Source organism: Heloderma suspectum, chromosome 5, assembly GCF_057233095.1.
Source record: "Heloderma suspectum isolate Gila_16-S chromosome 5, 16-S_ref, whole genome shotgun sequence".
In the NCBI taxonomy this organism is placed as follows: Eukaryota; Metazoa; Chordata; class Lepidosauria; order Squamata; family Helodermatidae; genus Heloderma; species Heloderma suspectum.
This window is the reverse complement of record NC_139462.1, coordinates 80538439-80558927: the sequence shown is the minus strand read 5'-3', so window position 1 is coordinate 80558927 and position 20489 is coordinate 80538439. Positions and strand designations below refer to the sequence as shown.

Below are 20489 nucleotides of genomic sequence, written 5' to 3'. Positions count from 1 at the left end.
GCCCAACCTACCTCACAGGGTTGTTGTTGTGAGGATACAACGGTGAGGAGGAGGATAATGTAAGCCGCCTTGAGTTCCTTGCGAGAGGGAGAAAGGCGGGGTATAAATGCAATAAATAAATAATAAATAAATAAATAAGGGAGGAGAGTGCCAGTAGACAATGTAGCTAACAGCTAAGGACTTGTTGCAAGGAAGCAAGAGAGGGGACAGGAGAAATGTAATAACTGGCCCAGGACAGCCTTTCCCAACCTGGTAGCCTCCAGATGTATTGGACTACAACTCCAGTCATCCCCAACCACCATGGCTCGGGGTGATAGGAATTGTAGTTTGGAAGATCTAGAGGCCACCAGGTTGGGGAAGGCTGGCCTAGGTAGAAAAGGTGCTGTGTGCTTTTTGTGGGAAGGAGTGTAGTTAAGCATTGAGAACAGCTCACCCTCGCACATTTGGAATAACCATCTGACACTTCTGATGTTCTTCAGGCCTCTGTTTTCTGTAATTTCAAATCTCAATGCACTTGAGATTACTACATACAGAATACTAGGATATTTATTTACTAATAGTTCATTCTGGGTCATAGCAAATGTATTCAAGGACCACATGACCTTTTGAAGAGTCATTTCTACAATAATATAAGCCTTTCTGTTGCAAGCCATTTATTAAATCACATGAAATACAACATAAGATTTATAATTACAAAAGAAGAGTTCAAACTGCATCTGACCAGTCAACCACCCCAACCACCCACTCTCTCCAGGTTCGCACATAACTGCAAACTATGCCCCTCCCCCGCTGCAGCTTCAAAATGGTGGCCGCCACCACAACAAGAAACCCCACAGGGAAATTCACGCATGGTGGCTTCTCCTTATTTATTTATTTACAATATTTATATACCGCTCCTCATCAGAAGATTTCAGAGCGGTGAACAACATGATAAACAATGGTTAAAAGAGTTAAAACATTTTTTTTAAAAAGACAAATCTCAACGAAGTGGAGTTCAACAACCACAGCTGGTCATGCAAGGAAGGCCTCATGAAAGAACAATGTTTTCAGGAGGCGCCGGAAGGAACACAATGTTGGTGCCTGCCTGACCTCTAAAGGCAGGGAATTCCACAGGAAGGGGGCCACTACACTGAAGGCTTCTCTCCTGGTGGACTCCAACTGGGCCATAGGTCCATGTGGAATCACCAGGAACATGCCCTCTGATGACCTCAATGACCAGGCAGGTTGGTAGGGAAGGAGGCACTCTCTCAGGTATCCTGGTCCCAAGTTGTTTAGGGCTTTGTACACTAGTACTAGTACCTTAAATCTGCCCCGGTAGCGAATAGGCAGCCAGTGCAGTTCCTTCAGCAAAGGAGTTACACGCTGAAAAGGGGCAGCTCCCGACAACAGCCGAGCTGCTGCATTCTGCACTAGCTCCAGCTTCTGGACCAGCCTTAAGGGCAGCCCCACATAGAGCGCATTGCAGTAATCCAGTCTTAAGGTTACTAATGCCTGTACCACCGTGGTCAAGCTATCCCTGTCCAGGAGAGGCCGTAGCTGGCGAACCAGCCGAAGCTGGTAAAAGGCACTCTGATCCACAGCAGCCACTTGGGCCTCCAGTGACAATGATGGATCTAGGAGTTCCCCCAGACTACAGACCTGATCTTTCAGAGGGAGTGCAACCCCATCCAGAACAGGCAATGAGCCTATCTCCCAGACCCGGGAACCACTCACCCACAGGGCTTCCGTCTTGCCAGGATTCAGCTTCAGTTTATCGGCCCTCATCCAGCCCATTACTGAGTCTAGGCACTGATTCAGGACTTGCACAGCCTCTCCTGATTCAGATGTCACAGGGAGACAGAGCTGCGTGTCATCAGCATACTGATGGCATTTAGCTCCAAATCCCCTAATGACTGCTCCCAGCGGCTTCATATACATGTTAAACAACATTGGGGACAGGATGGTACCCTGCGGCACCCCATAGCTCAATTGCCAAGGGGCTGAGGAATAGTCACCCAATGTTACTCTCTGAAATCGGCCCCATAGGTAGGACCGGAACCACTGTAGCACAGTGCCTCCAATACCCATCCCACAGAGTCGATCCAGGGATACCATGGTCAATGGTATCAAAAGCCGATGAGAGATTGAGCAGAATTAACAGGGTTGCACTTCCCCTGTCCCTCTCTCGATGAAGGTCATCCATCAGGGCGACCAAGGCTGATTCAGTCCTGTAACCAGAATGAAACCCAGACTGAAATGGGTCTAGATAATCAGTATCCTCCAAGAGTGCCTGCAATTGGTTCGCCACAACCCTCTCAAGTACCTTCCCTAGAAAAGGGGTATTTGCAACTGGGCGGTGGTTGTCTAATACTGTTGGGTCCGGGGTGGGCTTCTTCAGGAGTGGCCACACTACTGCCTCCTTAAGGACAGCAGGGACCATCCCTTCCCGTAGGGAAGCATTTATCACTCCCTGGACCCACCCAGTCATACCCCTTTGGCTAGCTTTTATTAGCCAGGAGGGACAGGGATCAAGAGTGCACGTGGTTGGTCACATTATTGCAAGCATCTTGTCCACATCATCAGGCCATAACAACTGGAACTGATCCTACAAAATCGGGCAGATGGTGGCATCAGACACCTCGACTGGTACTGCACCAACAATAGCATCAAGGTCGCTGCAGAGACAAGCGATTTTGTCCTCAAAGTGCAATGCAAAAAGGTCACAGTGGGTCCTCGACAGGGCCAGGGCCCCATTTACTGGGGAAGATGTTAACAACAGCTGGACCACCCGGAAGAGCTCTGCTGGACGGCTACTTGAAGACACAATGGAGGCAGCAAAATAAACCTTATTTGCTGCCCACACTGCCACACAATAGGCACGATTATGCACTCTAGAGCGTGCTCGGTCATCTTCACTTTGAGTCTTGCGCCATTTGCACTCCAGCCGATGTCCAGCCTGTTTAATTGACCGCAGCTCCCTATTATACCAGGGAGCAGAACAGGCTCCACAGTGCCAGAGAGGGCACTCAGGTGCGATCATGTCGATGGCCCTCCGCATCTCACTGTTCCACAGCGAGGCTAGGGCCTCAGCTGGATCACCAGCTCTCTCCACTGGAAAATCCCCAAGAGCATTCAGAAATCCATTGGATTCCATCAGTCTCTTAGGGTGAACCATTCGAATAGGTCCCCCACCCCCGCAGGAGGAGAGTAATGCCATAAGTCCAAATCTCACGAGGAAATGGTCTGACCATGACAGTGGGGTTACTTGGAGCCCCCCCAATCTTCAGACCACCCATCTCACAAGTTGGAGCAAAAACCAAATCAAGGGTGTGCCCTGCCTCATGTGTTGGGCCAATGACATACTGAGACAGCCCCATGGTTGTCATGGAGGCCATGAAGTCCTGAGCTGGAATTCCGTAGACAGCCTCAGCATGGAAGTTGAAGTCACCCAGAACCACCGTCCTGGGTTCCTCCAACACCACACTTGCGACTGCCTCCGCCAGCTCAGTCAGGGAGGATGCTGGGCAGCAGGGTGGGCGGTACAGCAGTAGCATCCCCAATCTGTCTCTATGGCCCAACACCAGGTGCAACCCCTCCAGCCCCGCTCCAAGGTGGGGTGGTCTCCTGGTGATAGAGATGGAAGTTCTATGAACAGGTCAGGGTAACTTTGACTGTGGATGCCTGTTCAGCTTTGTGCTGGCATGTGGCATAAAATGCCAGAGTACCACCAGGTATTGTCAAAGTAGGTGTTACAGAACATAATTTACTTTTGGTTACTCTGAGAACATCTTTGTTATAAAGTGACTTGATGATGATGATATCTTATTCATCAATAATATAATAATTCTATTATATACTAATAATCTTCATATTATTAATAACTTATTTATAAATGATCTGGAATTAAGAGTTAGTAGTGAAGTGGTCTTCTTTGCTGATGACACCAAATTATTTAGGGTGGTTAAAACAAAACAGAACCAAAAGGATCTCTCCAAACTGGGAGCATGGGCATCAAATGGCAAATGCGTTTCAATGTAAACAAGTGTAAAATGATGCACGTTGGGGCAAAAAATCCCAACTTCAAGTATAGCCTGATGGGATCTGAGCTAGCAGTGACTGACCAAGAAAGAGGTCTTGGGGTTGTGGTGAATGAAAATAAATGAACATGTCAACCCGGTGTGCAACCCTGTGAAAAAAGGCAAAATCCATGTTAGGTATAATTAGAAAAGGAATTGAAAATAAAACTGCCAAGATCATACTCCCTTTATACAAATCTGTGGTGTGACCACATTTAGAATAATGTGTTCATCATGGCGATCACTCGTGACTGAGTAAGATTGTCTTCCAGAGATAGAGTCTTAGCAGTGGGTCTGCAGGTGGCTGTGAAGGCCGATTCTGGATCTACACAGCCTCCCACAGTGGGGACATAGGTTTCCAGGTGGAAGGCGGTCACAGTGAAGGTTTGCTTGACGTGCCTTCCGCTGAGCTCGTTTCTCCCTTTCGCTCTGTACTGATGCTTCTTCAAAGTCCATAGCGCCTTTAATATAGGCTGACCTCCAGTTGGAACACTCATGGGTTAGAGCTTCCCAGTTCTCAATCCTTATGTTACATTTTTTTAGGTTAGCTTTAAGAACATCCTTAAATCTCTTTTGCTGTCCTTCAATATTCCGTTTTCCATTCATAAGTTGGGAATAGAGAAGCTACTTTGGAAGACGATAATCAGGCATTCGAACAACATGGCCAAACCTGTGAAGTTGATGTTGGAGAATCATTGTTTCAATGCTGATGGTCTTTGCTTCTTCCAGTACGCTGATATTAGTCCATCTATCTTTCCAAGTAATTTGCAGAATTTTTCAGAGGCAGCGTTGTTGAAATCTTTTGAGAAGCTGGGAGTAGCGTTTATAGATGGTCCATGCTGCACAGGCGTACAGTAAGGTCGGTAGTACAATGGCTTTGTAAACAAGCATTTTAGTCTCCCTGTGAACGTCCCGATCCTTGAACACTCTACACTTCATTCGGGAGAATGTTACACTCGCAGAGCTTAGGCGATGCTGAATTTCAGCGTTGATGTCGGCTTTTGTGGAGAGATGGCTGCCAAGAAAGGAAAAGTGATTTACATTTTCCAGCATCACACCGTTAAGCTGGATTGATGGTGCTACAGAGGGATTGGTTTGTGCTTGCTGGTAAAGCACTTTGGGTTTTTTGATGTTAAGCAAGAGGCCAAGCTTTTCATATGCTTCTGTGAAGATGTTTAGGATAGTTTGGAGATCTTCCTCTGAGTGTGCGCAGATTACGTTATCATCAGCATATTGAAGTTCTGTGACAGAGGACTTCATTATGCATAGAACTGTACATAGTGTGTACTGTTCTATTCAGCACACCTAAAAAAGGATATTGTAGAGTTGGAAAAAGTGCAGAAAAGGGCAACTAAAATGATCAAGGGACTGCAGCAATTCCTCTGTGAGGAAAGGTTGCAGCAGCTGGTCTTGCTTAGCTTAGAAAAAAGGCAAGTAAGGGGGGACAGCATAGAGGTGTATAAAATTATGCATGGTGTGGAGAAAGTGGATAGGGTGACTTTTTTTCTCACTCATAATACTAGAACACAGGGTCATCCAATGAAGCTGATTGGTGGCAGATTCAGAATAGATGAAAGGAAGTACTTCTTTACACAGTGCATAGTTAAACTATGGAATTCAGTTCTATAAGATGTAGTGATAGCTACCAATTTGGATAGCTTTTAAAGGGGATTGGACAAATTCATGGAGGATAAGGCTATCAATGGCTACTAGTCTTTATGGCTATATGCTACCTCCAGTTTCAGAGGCAGCATGCCTGTGTACATCAGTTGTTGGGGAACATGGATAGGAGGATACTGTTGAATTCATGTCCTGCTTGTGGGTTTGCTGTGGGCAGCTGCTTGGCCACTGTATGAACAGAATGACGGCCAAGTAGACTCTTGATCTGATCCAGCATGGCTCTTCTTATAATCATCGTCATCATTGCCATTTTGGATATGGGGGTATGGCTCTCTCTAGTGAGTACTGCAGAGCCTCGTGTGGTGCAGAGTGGTAGGCAGCAGTATTGCAACCGAAACTCTCCCCACGACCTGAGTTCGATCCCAGCAGAAGCCGGGTCTCAGGTAGCCGGCTCAGGTCAACTCAGCCTTCCATCCTTCCAAGGTCGGTAAAAATGAGTACCCAGCTTGCTGGGGGAAAGGTAGTCACGACTGGGGAAGGCAATGGCAAACCACCCCACTATAGTCTGCCATGAAAACGCCAGCGTAAGCAGCATCCCTCTAGGGGTCAGTAATGACCCAGTGCTTGCACAGGAGGAACGTTTCCTTTCCATAGAGTACTGCAGGGATGGCCATAGCATAGATCTCCAGATGTTTTGGACATCAACTCCCATAAGCCATTGCCAGTAAGGCCAGTGGTCAGGAATGCTTGGAGTTGAGGTCCAAAACCTTTGGAGATCTATGCTATGCCCACACTTAGTCTATTGTATGAAGCAGTGAAGGGCAAGTATTGATTTCAATACTTGCAGATTTTTTGGGGAAAAAAATAGCCTGAAGTTTGGATTACACATGCAAGAAAATGAGGTCATAGAATGAGGTGGTGAAGTGGCCTGTACCACTTGAGAATACACATGGGGGATGCTGTTTTTTGAATGCTCCCTCAGGTAAACAACTCTTCGTAAGTAAACATAATTCCACAATATATGAAGGAGACAGATTCTAGTCCAGCCTGCTGCTTGTTGTGCTAGTTTTGAACTCATAGTGATTGATTCAAGTAGAGGAGCTTTAAAAATGTGACCCACCACCTGCAGTCCAGCATGGGAGGGACACTCCACTCACCACAGAACTGTGCCAGCTCATTGCCACCTCATTCTGCTGCAGTTGTTGAACAGGCCTGAGAATCAGGCCAGCAAGGATTGGGGGCACCAAGAGTTGCAGCGTTAATGCTGGGCAATAAGAAGAGGATAACGGAGGACTACCATATTTGCTCATAATAAAAAAAGGCGGGGGGAATGTTCATTCAGTTGCTCCAGGACATCCTGTTTGGTTTAATGCAATCAAGACTTGCTACCTTTGTTCCTCTTAAGTGAGACTCTGTGCTTTAAATAGCTGCTCAATAGAAAAAAACCCCAAACAGTTATTTTCATGCTATATAAAATGGCACTAGTTGAATTTCTCTTTGCCAGGCAACTAGAGGGCTATGTAGGCATTCACCTGCAAAATGGTTACAGTGAAACTGGGGATGGGACATGTGTGAGCACGCATGCCCTGCCCCCAAGCGTCCCTCCATGCTTGGCTACCTAGGTATTCAACTGAACATGCTTACACAGCTCCAGTGATTGCAAATCCTGCCTTATCAGGGTTCCCAGTTGTGGGAGCTGTGTAAGTGCATTTAGCTGAACATGCTTACAAGCCCTATGCAGACCTTTGGATCCATGTGCAAAGGTCTCTGAGGTATCCAGGGAGACAAAGATGCTTGGAGGTGTGGCGTGCTCACACATGCCTCATCTCCATTTTAGCCCTACACATGATGCAGGTGAACAGGGCTTGGTTCTTGAAGTCATAGAACATCTGTTGCATTCTCTTCACTTCCGCAAGTGCTGAGACATTGGAGGGGAAATGTTTACTTGGGGCATGGCTTACTTTGGAGGGGGAGATCACTGGGGAGTGAAGGTGTTTTTGTAATATTTGGGTTTATTTACAAGCGCAGCATAGGTAAATAGCATAGCACACCTATAAGCAGCAAGTCCATTGCCTCCATATCACTTCTCCAGAGACAGTCACCCCAGCATCCCCAGATGTTCTCAGTATACAGCTTCCAAATCAATTCTTTTTCTTTGCTTCTTTCTCTTCTCTCCAAAAATGCTTTTATGGTTCCCTTTTTCTCGCACAGACCTAGATTCTGCTATTCTTATATTTGTGTGTGTGTGTGTGTGTGTGAGAGAGAGAGAGAGAAATATGCCATCTACCTCCATCAAGACTCCTCAGGCAAGATCCAGTTATTTCCTGTCTATGGAGAAAATATGCAGAAGCCATTTTGGGCCAGATCATTTGCCTGACAAAAAGTAGGCTGGCACAGTTGGCTGCTGACCATTAAGGGGCTTTAACAAGTCCTTTTGGCCCCATTAACCTTCCTGTCCAGGCCCCCAGACTCAAAAAAGAACAAAGGTGGCAAGGGATTCAAGATTTAAAGAAAGTAAGTGGCTAAACATTGTAGCTCCCCATTTCCTACCATGTTTTCCACATGGTGTATCTTTAAACCATATTACCTGACTCTGGAACAATAATGGATCTTAGCCTGTTGTGGTGATTGAACAACCCCACATTTGAATTGTTTCCATTGCCTAAATTTTCTTACTGAACTTCTCTTTCCTATTTAGTGTTTTTTCTCATTTAGTTTTACATCTTTCTTGGCTTCCTTCAGTGTCTACCAACAAATACTCTACTGAGAATTGAGAGATTTATCTCAAAAGATTCTATTTTGCATTTTAATTGACCTCTACCAGTGACTATGTTCTTGGGCCTATAAGTAAGATTTTCTTGAGTATGACACACCTTTCTTACCTGGCTTTTAACCAAAGCAATTTAAAATCCATTTTTCTTCTACTAGGAATAAAAAAAAAATGGTAAGGAGACAGAATGCTGCTTAATTCATTTTGCTATTCCTAGTTCCTTACAATGTTAATTGGCTTATTTCCTGGTTGAGTGAATCTGTGGTAACAACTGCTTTCATTGAACAGAATGATTGGACCCCCCCCCATGGGAAGAACATTAACTCTTTCTTTGCTGACAGCTTTTTGTAGGTGTAAAAGATTAGCTTTTGCCATCAGATAATACAAAGTGACAGGAGTGACTGGACAGTGATTGGTAATACCAGACATTCTTGAAATAATAATATTTTATATAACATAGGAAAATAAGAAACTGCCTTATACCAGATCTAACTGTTTGCCAGTCTAGCCCAGTATTCTGCACTCTTGCTGCAACTCTCTAGGGTCTGAGGCAGAAGTCATTCACTTGTTCTCTGATCCCGTTTTAACTAGAAACAACCAAGAGTCTCGTGACACCTTAAGACTAGCAAATTTATTCTGGTATACATTTTTGTGGATACTGTCCACTTCATCAGAGGTATGAAGCGTTAACCTTAAATTGGTAGATTTATGTGTGTGTGTGTGTGTGTGTGTGTGAGAGAGAGAGAGAGAGAGAGAGAGAATGTAAACTGTGTGAACATTACCTTAACATTCAGCTGCCATTCACAAATTCAAAGTTTGTGAATGGCAACTATTAAGGTAATTATAACTTTCTGTCCTTTTTGCTTTTCAATCAATTTGCATTCCAGTTAATAATCTGAGGTTAACACTTCATGAGTCTGATGAAGTTCACAGTGTCCATGAAAGCTGAGGCCAGAATAAATTTGTTAGTCATTAAGGTGCTACGAGACACTTTGTTGTTTTTGCTGTAAGAGACTAACACAGCTAACAATCTGGGATTTTATAAACCAGAGATGCTAAGGGTTAGACTTGTGACTTTCTTTATGCAAGGCACTCTACCATTGAGCTATGGTCAACACACTTCACATCCATTATATCAGTAATTCTTGTAAAATCCTTGTAAAATAGGTCAGATTATTCCTATATTGTAGTAGGGAACTGCAGCTGATAGATAGTGGTTTGCCTAAAGCAACCCAGTGAGTTAGATGTTGACTGGAGATTCTTAGTTTATACTCTTAACCAGTATACTACACAAACTCCTTTCTGTATGTGTGTGTATAAAGTTATATAATGTGTGAAACACATATTTTTAGATTGGTTGGGGCTATTCTGATGATATTGCTATACACCAAAACCATGATATGTTAAGATATATTGTTTATATGATTGTAGGATTGGCCTTATGCCAATGGCTAGATCCTTTTCCATTATGATGATGTTTCCCCCCTAAATTATTTATATCTGAACAATCCATCTGCTAATGCTGACAATGGAAGTGTAGGACCAAACATGGATGCTGAAGAGATCGTTAAATGAAAGCAGAGTGTTTCAGCTTGAAAAATCCGCTTTGCTTTGTTGAGAATTGGGACACTCTAGAAAACAGTTGCTATAGCACTAGTTTAGTTTTTTTTTCCCCCCCCCCTAAATGAATGTTTTGCATTATCAAGAATGGAAAGACTGCCTGGGCTACTCTAGCTAGTGTCCATGATTTCATTTCTCCAGTGCTCATCCCTACATCCATGTTGTGCAGAAATGAAACATTCACCTGTTACATTCAGCACTTATATTCATTTGCTGATTAAATATTTCCTGATCTCAAGAACATGGAGTTTACAAGGCATAACAGCTCCAAGTATATAGCAAATTTTGAGATATGGGACATTTTTTTTTCTGAAAGAGACTATCAAAAGGGACACTGGGTGGGCAGAAATTGTTATTTGATGAGTGTTTTTAAAGCAACTCTTTAAAAACTCTTTAATCTTTAAGGATTAGAAGGCATTACCACTAACTCTGTTTATAGTGTTTTGTCCTGTGAAACTGTTTTAAGATTTTGGTTCCAGACATTTTTATAGTTCAGTCGCTGAGATTTAATCTCAGTAATGTGTTACACTTACTATTGTCCCAGTGAATTTGTTGACAGACAGTAATTGGGTCACTGCATTGAAATACCAAGTATAGGCTTAGAATTCTCTTTGCTGGTTGGCATGACAACCATAGTGGTCGATTAAACATGCGCAGAGAGGAGTCAGCAGCCTGTGGTTCTCAAATGCTGCAAAATACAGGGTAGCATGAACCCCCCCTCGCATTGTTTTAAAGAATATATAGACAAAGAATTCCAGTGGCATCTTTTTTTTTTCTGTGTCCCTTTTTTAAAAACACACACACAAAATAGACAACACTGTAGATGGAAAAAACTCAACACCAACAGAGAAAAGCAGTTAAAGGCTGCGTAACTTTCTTTGAACTTGAAACCTAAAGAAAAAAACAAGCAAACAAAAACACCAACCCATGAATAATTAATCACCACAAAGAGAAAATTAAAATCCCTTGAGTTAAAATAGTTTGACAGTGTCAATGTCTAGAGAGAAAAAATAATTTCTGGTATCTTATGAAGTGCATTTCAAAAACCTAACAAAATAAACAAAAGCAAACAAAAAAGGTCCAATCTCCATAGGATTAGCTCCATTAAATGTAGTCATTGATTGGGTGATAATGTATACATGAGGTAGCCAGAAATCTAGGATCAAGTTGTGTTGTAAAGAAACACAGTACACTTATTACAGATGGACAATAAAATACACAAGACTCAGGGCTGGCACAAACAGCCCAGTCTCTTGTATGAGGCAGACATGTTTTAATAGACATCAGTGAAACATCAATAAAGCATCACACTAGAGAATCCCATTTGGTGTCACAGAAGATGCTGGAAACACCTTGCCTCTGCAACACTGCTAGTAGTACTGGGACACACCTCAGATTGTGTAGTACAGTTGACTGGCATAGCATAATGGTCCTGAACCACTCTGACTAGAATTTTTACTATGTCAACATTTTTTCACTTATCATGAACATTGCATAAAACTGGCCCTTTACTTGTTTTCAGGTTTTTGTTTTTGTTTTTAAATGTACATTTATTTAGCATTTGCAATAAATTTGTAAAAGACTTCCCCAACTTGGTCCCCTCAGCTGTGCTGGACCACAGCTTCCATAATCTCCAGCTAGTATGGCAATTGACAGTGTTGGCTGGGGATTATGGGATTGTAGTCCAACATAGCTGGAGGGTGTCTGATTGGGGATAGCTGATGTAAAGGAAGAACAACGAATGGCTCTGTATGTGTTGTAGTAATGATGTTGTCATAGTTTAAGGACTTTACCTCTGGACTGGCTTGCTGTGCATATGGAAGTGGACAACAGCGACAAGATATAAGTTAAATTACCATTATTTAAGAAGACGAAATCATCTGGTTAGTGAGACATATTTCTCTTTTCAAATTGCTTGCTTATCTGTGTTGTTAATTTTGAAAGATCTGGAAGATGATAGAACACAATGTGACTTGTATACAGAGATTTGGTGCCTGTGTTCAGCAATTGACAGTGTAAAAGAATAAAAATCTGACCACTAAGCCATGCTCATCATCATCATGGCGATCACTCGTGACCGAGTAAGATTGTCTTCCAAAGACAGAGTCTATATAGATAACTCTTTAAAAGGATTAGACAGATTCATAGAAGGTAGGTCAATCAACACATTAATCTCTAGCAGTGGGTCTGCAGGTGGCTGTAAAGGCCGATTCTGGATCTACACAGCCTCCCACAGTGAGGACATAGGTTTCTAGGTGGAAGGCGGTCACGGTGAGGGTTTGCTTGACATGCCTTCTGCTGAGCTCGTTTCTCCCTTTCGCTCTGTACTTGTGCTTCTTCAAAGTCCATAGCGCTTTTAATATAGGCTGACCTCCAGTTGGAACGCTCATGAGTTAGAGCTTCCCAGTTCTCAATCCTTCTGTTATTTTTTTTAGATTAGCTTTAAGAATATCTTTAAATCTCTTTTGCTGTTCACCAATATTCCGTTTTCCATTCATAAGTTGGGAGTAGAGTAACTGCTTTGGAAAACGATAATCAGGCATTCGAACAACATGGCTGATCCAGCAAAGTTGATGATGGAGAATCATTGTTTCAACGCTGGTGGTCTTTGCTTCTTCCAGTACGCTCACATTAGTCCATTTGTCTTCCCAAGTGATTTGCAGAATTTTTAGGAGGCAGCATTGGTGGAATTTTTCTAGAAGTTGGGAGTGGCGTTTATAGATGGTCCATGTTTCTCAGGTGTACAGTAAGGTTGGTAGTACAATGGCTTTGTAAACAAGCATTTTGGTCTCCCTGCAAATGTCCCAATCCTCAACACTCAAAACACTCTACGCTTCATTTGGGAGAATGCTACACTCGCAAAGCTCAGGTGATGCTGAATTTCAGTGTCGATGTCGGCTTTTGTGGAGAGATGGCTGCCAAGATAAGAAAAGGGATCGACATTTTCCAGCATCACACCGTTAAGCTGGATTGATGGTGCTACAGAGGGATTGGTTTGTGCTTGCTGGTAAAGCACTTTGGGTTTTTTGATGTTAAGCAAGAGGCCAAGCTTTTCATATGCTTCTGTGAAGATGTTTAGGATAGTTTGGAGATTTTCCTCTGAATGTGCGCAGATTACGTTATCATCAGCGTATTGAAGTTCTATGACAGAGGATGTAATTACCTTACTTTTTGCTTTCAGCCTACTGAGATTAAAAAGTTTTCCATCTATTCGATATATGATTTCTACACCAATGGGAAGTTTCCCTTAAACAAGGTGTAGAATCATAGCAATGAAGACAGCGAATAAGGTTGGAGCAATGATTCATCCATGTTTAACGCCTGATCCCACTTTGAATGGATCACTTTGAGAGCCATTGTTATCCAAGATTGTTGTCGTCATGTCATCATGGAGGAGCCGCAAGATATTCACAAATTTATTAGGGCATCTGGTTTTCAGAAGGATGGCCCAAAGAGCAGTACAATTTACAGTGCTGAAGGCCTTAGTCAGATCAATAAACACCATGTACAGGGGTTGGTTTTTCTCCCTGCATTTTTCTTGGAGCTGTCGTGTGGTGAAGATCATATCCACTGTACCCCTGGAAGGGCGGAAGCCATTTTGGGATTCAGGAAGGATGTCTTCTGAGATAGGTAGAAGGCGGTTTGCGAGTATCCTTGCCAGGATTTTGCCTGCCATAGCTAGAACAGAGATGCCTCGATAGTTTCCACTATCGATTGTGGAAACTATCGAGGCAAGCCATGCTAATTTACAACGAAGTAGGGTACTATTTACAATGACTTGGTTTGCATGATCACCACAGCCCACACCATGGCTTGTCATGTTATCCGAAGCCAGATAGCAGGGGTTGTTTGAAGGTGAAACAACCCTTAAATAACCCATGGCCTGTTGCAGGGTTATTTGAGGGTTGTTTAACTGCCCATGTTTGGTTGACACAACAAATCATGGCAACCTCCCAACAGGGGTTGAATATTCGAAATAGCTGCATGCACACACTGCATCCCACCATGGCTTAAATAAGACATGGTGAGCTGCGGTGATTGTGCACTGAGGCAGGGAAGAAACAAGGTTACAAATGCAATTATGGACAGAAATGCATATGGGAGGAGGGTTAGTATGATGTAAGAAAGTATTTTTCTGTCTCCTCGCTGTGAGACCAAAGAATGATCAAGCTAAACAAAAACATTATGATTGGATGTTTTCCAAGTCAGGAGATATCCCTGTGCTAGATCCAGTTTGATTACCTTTCAGTGAGTAGTGTTGCCTGAACCAAAGGGAAAAGTCAAGAACAGCTTAGGGCAGGAGTGCAGAACCCACAGGCCTAATCTTCTCCACAAAGGCTCTGCATCTGGCCCATTGAGGCTTGTGCCACCTCTGCAGGCCCTGCCCACTTGGCACTGGAAGCTCTGCCCCCTCCACAAACCCAGGCCCTACTGGGGCTTGGGAAGGAAGTAGGTAGAAGAATTCCAACTGTTATCTCCAATCACAGATTGGAGATAACAACAGGGATTCCACAGCACTGCTGCTTCGCTGTGTGTGGGCTTTCCTGCTTAGGGAAGCTCTGTGTGTAGCAAAGCTGAGCCGGGGATTCAGCTGCCTCAGCTTAGCCTAAACTACCTCCTTCCTCCAATGGAGGAAGAAGGTGGGGCAAGCAAAGCCACAGCAGAGTCCCCTTCACTTCTCTGACATGCACCTAATGTCATATGGCCTGTAGAGGGCTGGGTGAGGGAGTCATCCAGACTCAGCATTGTTTTTGCACCCTGGCTTAGGGTCTGACAGGATCTGAATAGTCGTGACCAACTTATATTCCAATCACTTGGGTTTTCCTATCTTGTAGATCTGGTAAATATTTAAAACATAGAATTATGGAGACAAGAACATGTAGGTATTGTCTCTGCATTTCCACAGATGCTACATTCACATATATTCTTAGTGCTCTTGCCCTTGTAATTTAATGTCTTTTTGGCTGTCTCACTATATATAAAATAATTATGATGGTGCCGCCTTGTGCTGTGGTGATGTGATGTTTGATTCATTGATATTTACAAAGCAATTTTATATATGTGGAAGAGCAACATCGAAGACCAGAATGACTTCATTATATTTTTTAAATGCCTTTTCTATTATGACTTTTTGTGCTTTAAGTATTTTAGCATATATACTTACAGCAAACTATAAAAAACAGAGGGGAAATTACAGGTTAATTTGTGAAGAGATACTGGAGCTACACAATGTGCGCATGTGAATCTGACAACTCCATATATTTATTTTTCATGTTGTAATCTAGTTGTACCTCTTGCTTTTTTGCTCACTTAGAACATTATTTCTACCATTGTGATAGTTGTAATAAAAAGGAAAAATTCAGAAAATAAATCTGTCACATATAATTTCATGCTTTCTTCAGTGGATTATTCAACTAAAGTCCTGGGGCTGATCTATATTGCACCCGCCATCGCAATGAATTCGGTGTCCCGTCGGGTTAAACATTCTTGCATTAAAACGTGATTATTCACACTCACCCATTTTCCCCGTTGCAGTGCTTCATCGAATGCGCGAGCTCAGTTCACACTCGAGCACTGTGCTGTTTTCCTGCGTGCGCTTGTCTGATCTCGGATGCTAAGCGGGGTCGGCCCCGGTCAGTAGTTGGATGGGTGACTGCCTGGGAATCAGGCTTCCTGCACTGAGCAGGGGGTTGTTGCATCCCTTCAAATGAGACTAAGTTTTACCCCCTCCTATCCCCCACTCAGGATGTTTTTTTCTAAATTAAGGCTTCATCCTCTCAGAATCGGGGCTTTTCTGCGATGTGTTTTTTTTTTTTTATTCAGGCATGATCTTCAACTTCAAAGCTTCTAAGATCATGCCTGAATTAGAAAAAAAACATCGCGGAAAAGCCCCGATTCTGCAAGGATTAATTCCCAGGCGGTCACCCATTCATCTACTGACTGGGGCCAACCCCGCTTAGCTTCCGAGATCAGATAAGCATGTGCACATCCAGCCCTTTACTTGTTGCTGAGGAAATGGGGGCTGCTAAGGAAGCTATGCGATCAGTAGCTGGAAGAAGACATGGGGCCGTCGAGAGCTGTGATTGGACAGGAGGGAAATACAAACACTACTGTATATGGACGGGCGGGGTAGGGGACTATGACTGGATATGGTAGCGAAGGGGGAAAATCAGAGCACATTAAGGGGAAATACCGGGATATTAGGGTATTGAAAGCGGGAGCACGGAAGTAGGAAATTCTGGTTCCAATTCGAGGCGGGTACTGCGTAGTGCAAAAGGCAGGTGGTGAAACCTCATTGGAAGTGAAAAAAGGTGGTAAGTGTAGATCCAGCCCTGGATTCAATATTGTCTTGTCCCTTAATAATCTATACAGCCTTCAGACATAAGTTAGAAAAAAAATGGCCAGGGACTATAAGGAAAAATTCAACCACATATATGGCCAGGGCCACTTGAAATACTCATGTCTATCTAGGATTTGCCTTAATGTTTTTTTTTCTGAATTTGATGTGTGAGACCGTAGAAGGCATTTAGCACAACTTTATAATTTTAACAACCTCTCACAGTTCCTATATGGACCATTCCATCTTTTTTCATTTATTACTGTTTTTCAGTGGGCTGAAAGTATTTGTTTGTAAGCGACTATGTTAAATGTTGTGTCCCCCTCTTCTCTACACTTGTTTTGGACAATGTATCCACTGAAGCATTAGGATCCCTCAACACACACACACACACACTGCTTTGCAACACATGAGTTTTAACCAATGAAAAATGAACTATCCAGTTCACAATCAGCAAAGTATGTATTAAGTCAAAGCTAATTTGATAGCATTCAAAGAGAGGCTGACATTTCCATTCTGATCTTTAGGTTAGTTATGTTAACAGGAAACTGTTCCTTGACCTTACCAGCAAGTAGGGAAACCACTGTATGAATACAACTTCCATATGTTTATTGGACCTGTTGCATATGGGAGGAACCCTCTGAAGTTATGTAATTTAAAGAAGTATTACATAACCTCTTTCTCAGGCACATTTACATAGTACAGACTATGAGAATCATAGCTTTGTAGTGGTTGTAGAGATGAGGTTACAATACAATAATATGAGGTTACAATGAGGTTGTACTGTGTGTTAAAGCAGAAAACCATCTAAGTGAATTCTGGAAGCATTGGCTTGGATTCCTAAGATAAGATTATAAATGGACACCTTTTAGCGTCCTTCCTGCATCTCCCAGTGCAGCTGCCTGCACTCCGAAAAAGCATCTCTGGGGGATTGAGGGCCCTCCTGAATGTGGGATGGAGAGTGTGGGGCTGTTGGGAAGGGGGAATTGCTCCATCTTGGGCAGAGATCTGCCCACTTTTGAGTGATTCTCCCTTTCATTGCAGTTCCCTATTCCATGTGCCTCCAACCTTCCAAAGATGTTTTCTGGGGCGGGGGTGAGGGAGGCAACTGCAGAGGGGTGGGAAAGAAGGACTGTAAAACATTCCTTCTATGAACTTCCTTCCTTTCACTTAACTTAGGATCTTAGCCATTCTGTGTTTCTCACTCTTTTCCATCATTTTTTATCTGTCTGATTTTAAATTAACAAATTGGCATACATATGTTCAAGTTGACTTTGACTTGTTTATGAAAATCATATAAATTACAATGTGCAGGTTAGCTGAAGACTGCAGCTCTCCAGTTCATGCTATGATTTTAACTGCTTTTGTCATAGCTAGAAAGTTTTCCCCACAGTTGCACTTGACTCATGCTATACATGGCCTTGATATCTAGGCTGATCTGCTGTGTAACTAATTTAACAATATATGTCATTTGCTATTCTTTAAAGAGTTCCTGAACCTGTGGGGGGAAGAGCAGAGAAGAGTAATTTTAACACAACACTCTTCTCCATATATACAAAGGTTGAATCAGCCCTGGGTTTACCCTTATGTATGTTGGCAGAGAGAATTAATCTGGCTTGGCCCCATCATCCGTTTTCTAGAAGAAGTCCCACCTTGCTTCCTTATTTTGTTCTCTTTAGTGGTTTCCAATAAAACAGGTCTGGCGGACCTCTTATGTAAGGAGGCTGGTTATAAATGGGTTTAAACTGGATTTTGGTACATAATCCAGTGTCTGAAAACCACAGCCTGTTTTTTGTTTTAAGAATTAAAAAAAAAAATAGACTGCTTTTTCACTGCCAAGTGATGGGCCTTGCACTCAATTATTACGGGAAGAATGTTCCACAGATTCAGGAAACTGCTCCATATTTAAATCATACATTTTCCATGTTTATTTAATTTGATTGCATTAGTCTTATACTTAATTTTTTTTCTGCCTACTTGGTGTTTACACCTTTCAGATATGGGCAGTAGGACAGGGAGAGAGGAAGAAATCTGCTTGGTTAACATGCACCTCACTTGCCATCGTTTAGGTAAGCTGTACATTTGCTATTTTAGTTCCTCTTCGGCAGCACCAAAGAGTATGGACTGAACCAAGGATTGTGTGGAAACAGTGAGCAGGTTATCAGAAACCAGTGTAAATGTCTGTTGCATTGAATATCTTTCTGGTATGGAATGTTTGCATTCTTAACGTGCTCTATGCCTAATAGCCCAAACCACTAGGCCTCCTAGTCACACATACTCTGTTCCTAAAATATGTATAAGAGAAAATGGTCAGAGTTTTTCCTGCTATGCCTGAAGGCATACCTGGCTTTCCACAACCTCTAGGCCCATCACTTATTCCTTTGGTATGACAGTAGCAATACCTAAGGGCAAGTAACTGGCCCAACAAGCCCTTACTTGCTGATTTAGTTGACTCTGACCCTGTGTAAGCATTTCAAAGCCATACTTGGCAGTGTAACCACAAGGCCTGAAGGATGTTCTCTGGATCAGCCTCACACTTTCTAGTCCTTACAAAACTAGTCTTAATAGACAGCATTTCTGGATACAACATAAAGCTTCAGCTCCTTGTCTGAAGCCTGCATCTCCTAGAGAATTGGCTAGCTTGTTAATTTTGAGTCTGCCTGCCTACTTGCACTTATTCTGGGAAAGGGTTTGTAGCACTCATTCACCACAAGCAATGACAACAGCAGACAGAAGGAGAGCTCCAGCCCAGCAGTCTTCGGGGTTGTTCTCAGTGGCCACTGTTACTCACCAGGAAGTGATTCTTCCAACTGAGTCTGAGATTCATTCCTTTGCTTAGTAGGGTGGCTACATCCTCCAGGCAATTTTGGCTTGAGCTCAGCTTGCTTTGGACTCCCATCACAATGTTCTCACCAAACTCTCAGTAGGTGAGGATGGCACAATATCAGTCCTTCCCTAAGCTTCCCCTCTGTCAATTGCTTATGAATATAACCTCAAAACAGTATTTAAGAAGAATTTACAGGGAAAGGATAAATAGCCATTTATAATCAATTCAAAGAAAGTTGTATTGAGAAATTATTTTTGAATGAAGAGTGGGAGAATCTGAAAGCAGAGAAGGCCAAAATTCTTCATTTGAAGTCCCTTTGGAAGACATTGTCTTATGGTGATTTATTTATATTGTGCTTTTAAATGGAGCATTCATAAATGAGATGTGAATAATTTATTCAACAGATATGATAAAATATAGAAACTGTCCTCTATTTAAATTCTGAATGTATAATGTAGATAATGGAAGTACTGTGTGTAACTGCATTTAAGTGTGCACAAAATTGCTTTCATGTGATGCAGTATGAAAGTAGGACAGTGACATAAGAAGGAATCCACTTTACTGAAGATCTCCCCCCACCCCACTTTCTTTTCAGATAAGTTGCAGCCAGAGGAAAATGCAGAAGTTCTTTTTTGGGGGGCGGGGGTGAGGATCAATAGAGAAAGGAGGTATTTCCTATTACTGGGTCGTCATGGCCTCTGCTGGTATTGCCAGAGCCTATCTACCCCCCTCCAGTGGCTTGCAGTAGAGTAGAGACTCCCACAGTGACTCATGTAAACACGTACATAAGTGTGTGTAGTGTGTGTACACACTGACATTAAGTGCTCTACTGAGGGTAAGGTATACCTTTGCACCCAGAGACCTCTCTTAAGAACAAGAAGAGCCACGCTGAATCAGACCAAGGGTCCATCTAGTCCAGCATTCTGTTCACACAGTGGCCAACCAGCTGCCAGTGGGAAGCCCACAAGTAGGACATGAGAACACAATCTCACTCATGTTCCCCAGCAGTTTGTATTCAGATACTTTGGTATCAGTAGCCATTGGTAGCCTTATCCTCCATTTGGTACCTGAAAACCTGAAAGCCTAGGGGCTACCGCTGAAAAGATCTACACACATGACACAAGCTGAATTGACATCCTTAGCTAAGAGGATTTTAAGAAGGATCAGTCCTACAGATCATAACACTTATTATAGTTCTGTATGGGAAGGGCAGTAACATAGAGGCTGGAAGCACAACTGGAAGCTGCTATCTGGCCAAAT

The 20489-nt window shown here is 42.9% G+C and overlaps 1 protein-coding gene across 2 annotated transcripts in view; it reads left to right on the top strand.

Annotated features, from left to right (window-relative positions):
• GPM6A (glycoprotein M6A) overlaps positions 1 to 20489 on the top strand; it is a 278183-nt gene that overhangs the window by 123780 nt on the left and 133914 nt on the right. The window contains exon 2 of one of the 2 annotated variants that reach the window (XM_084856486.1): positions 18400 to 18471. The exons of the other annotated variant lie outside the window; for it this stretch is intronic. Coding sequence (XP_084712612.1) covers positions 18400 to 18471 — 72 coding nt within the window. The remainder of the gene's footprint in view (positions 1 to 18399; positions 18472 to 20489) is intronic. 2 annotated transcript variants of the gene reach the window in all.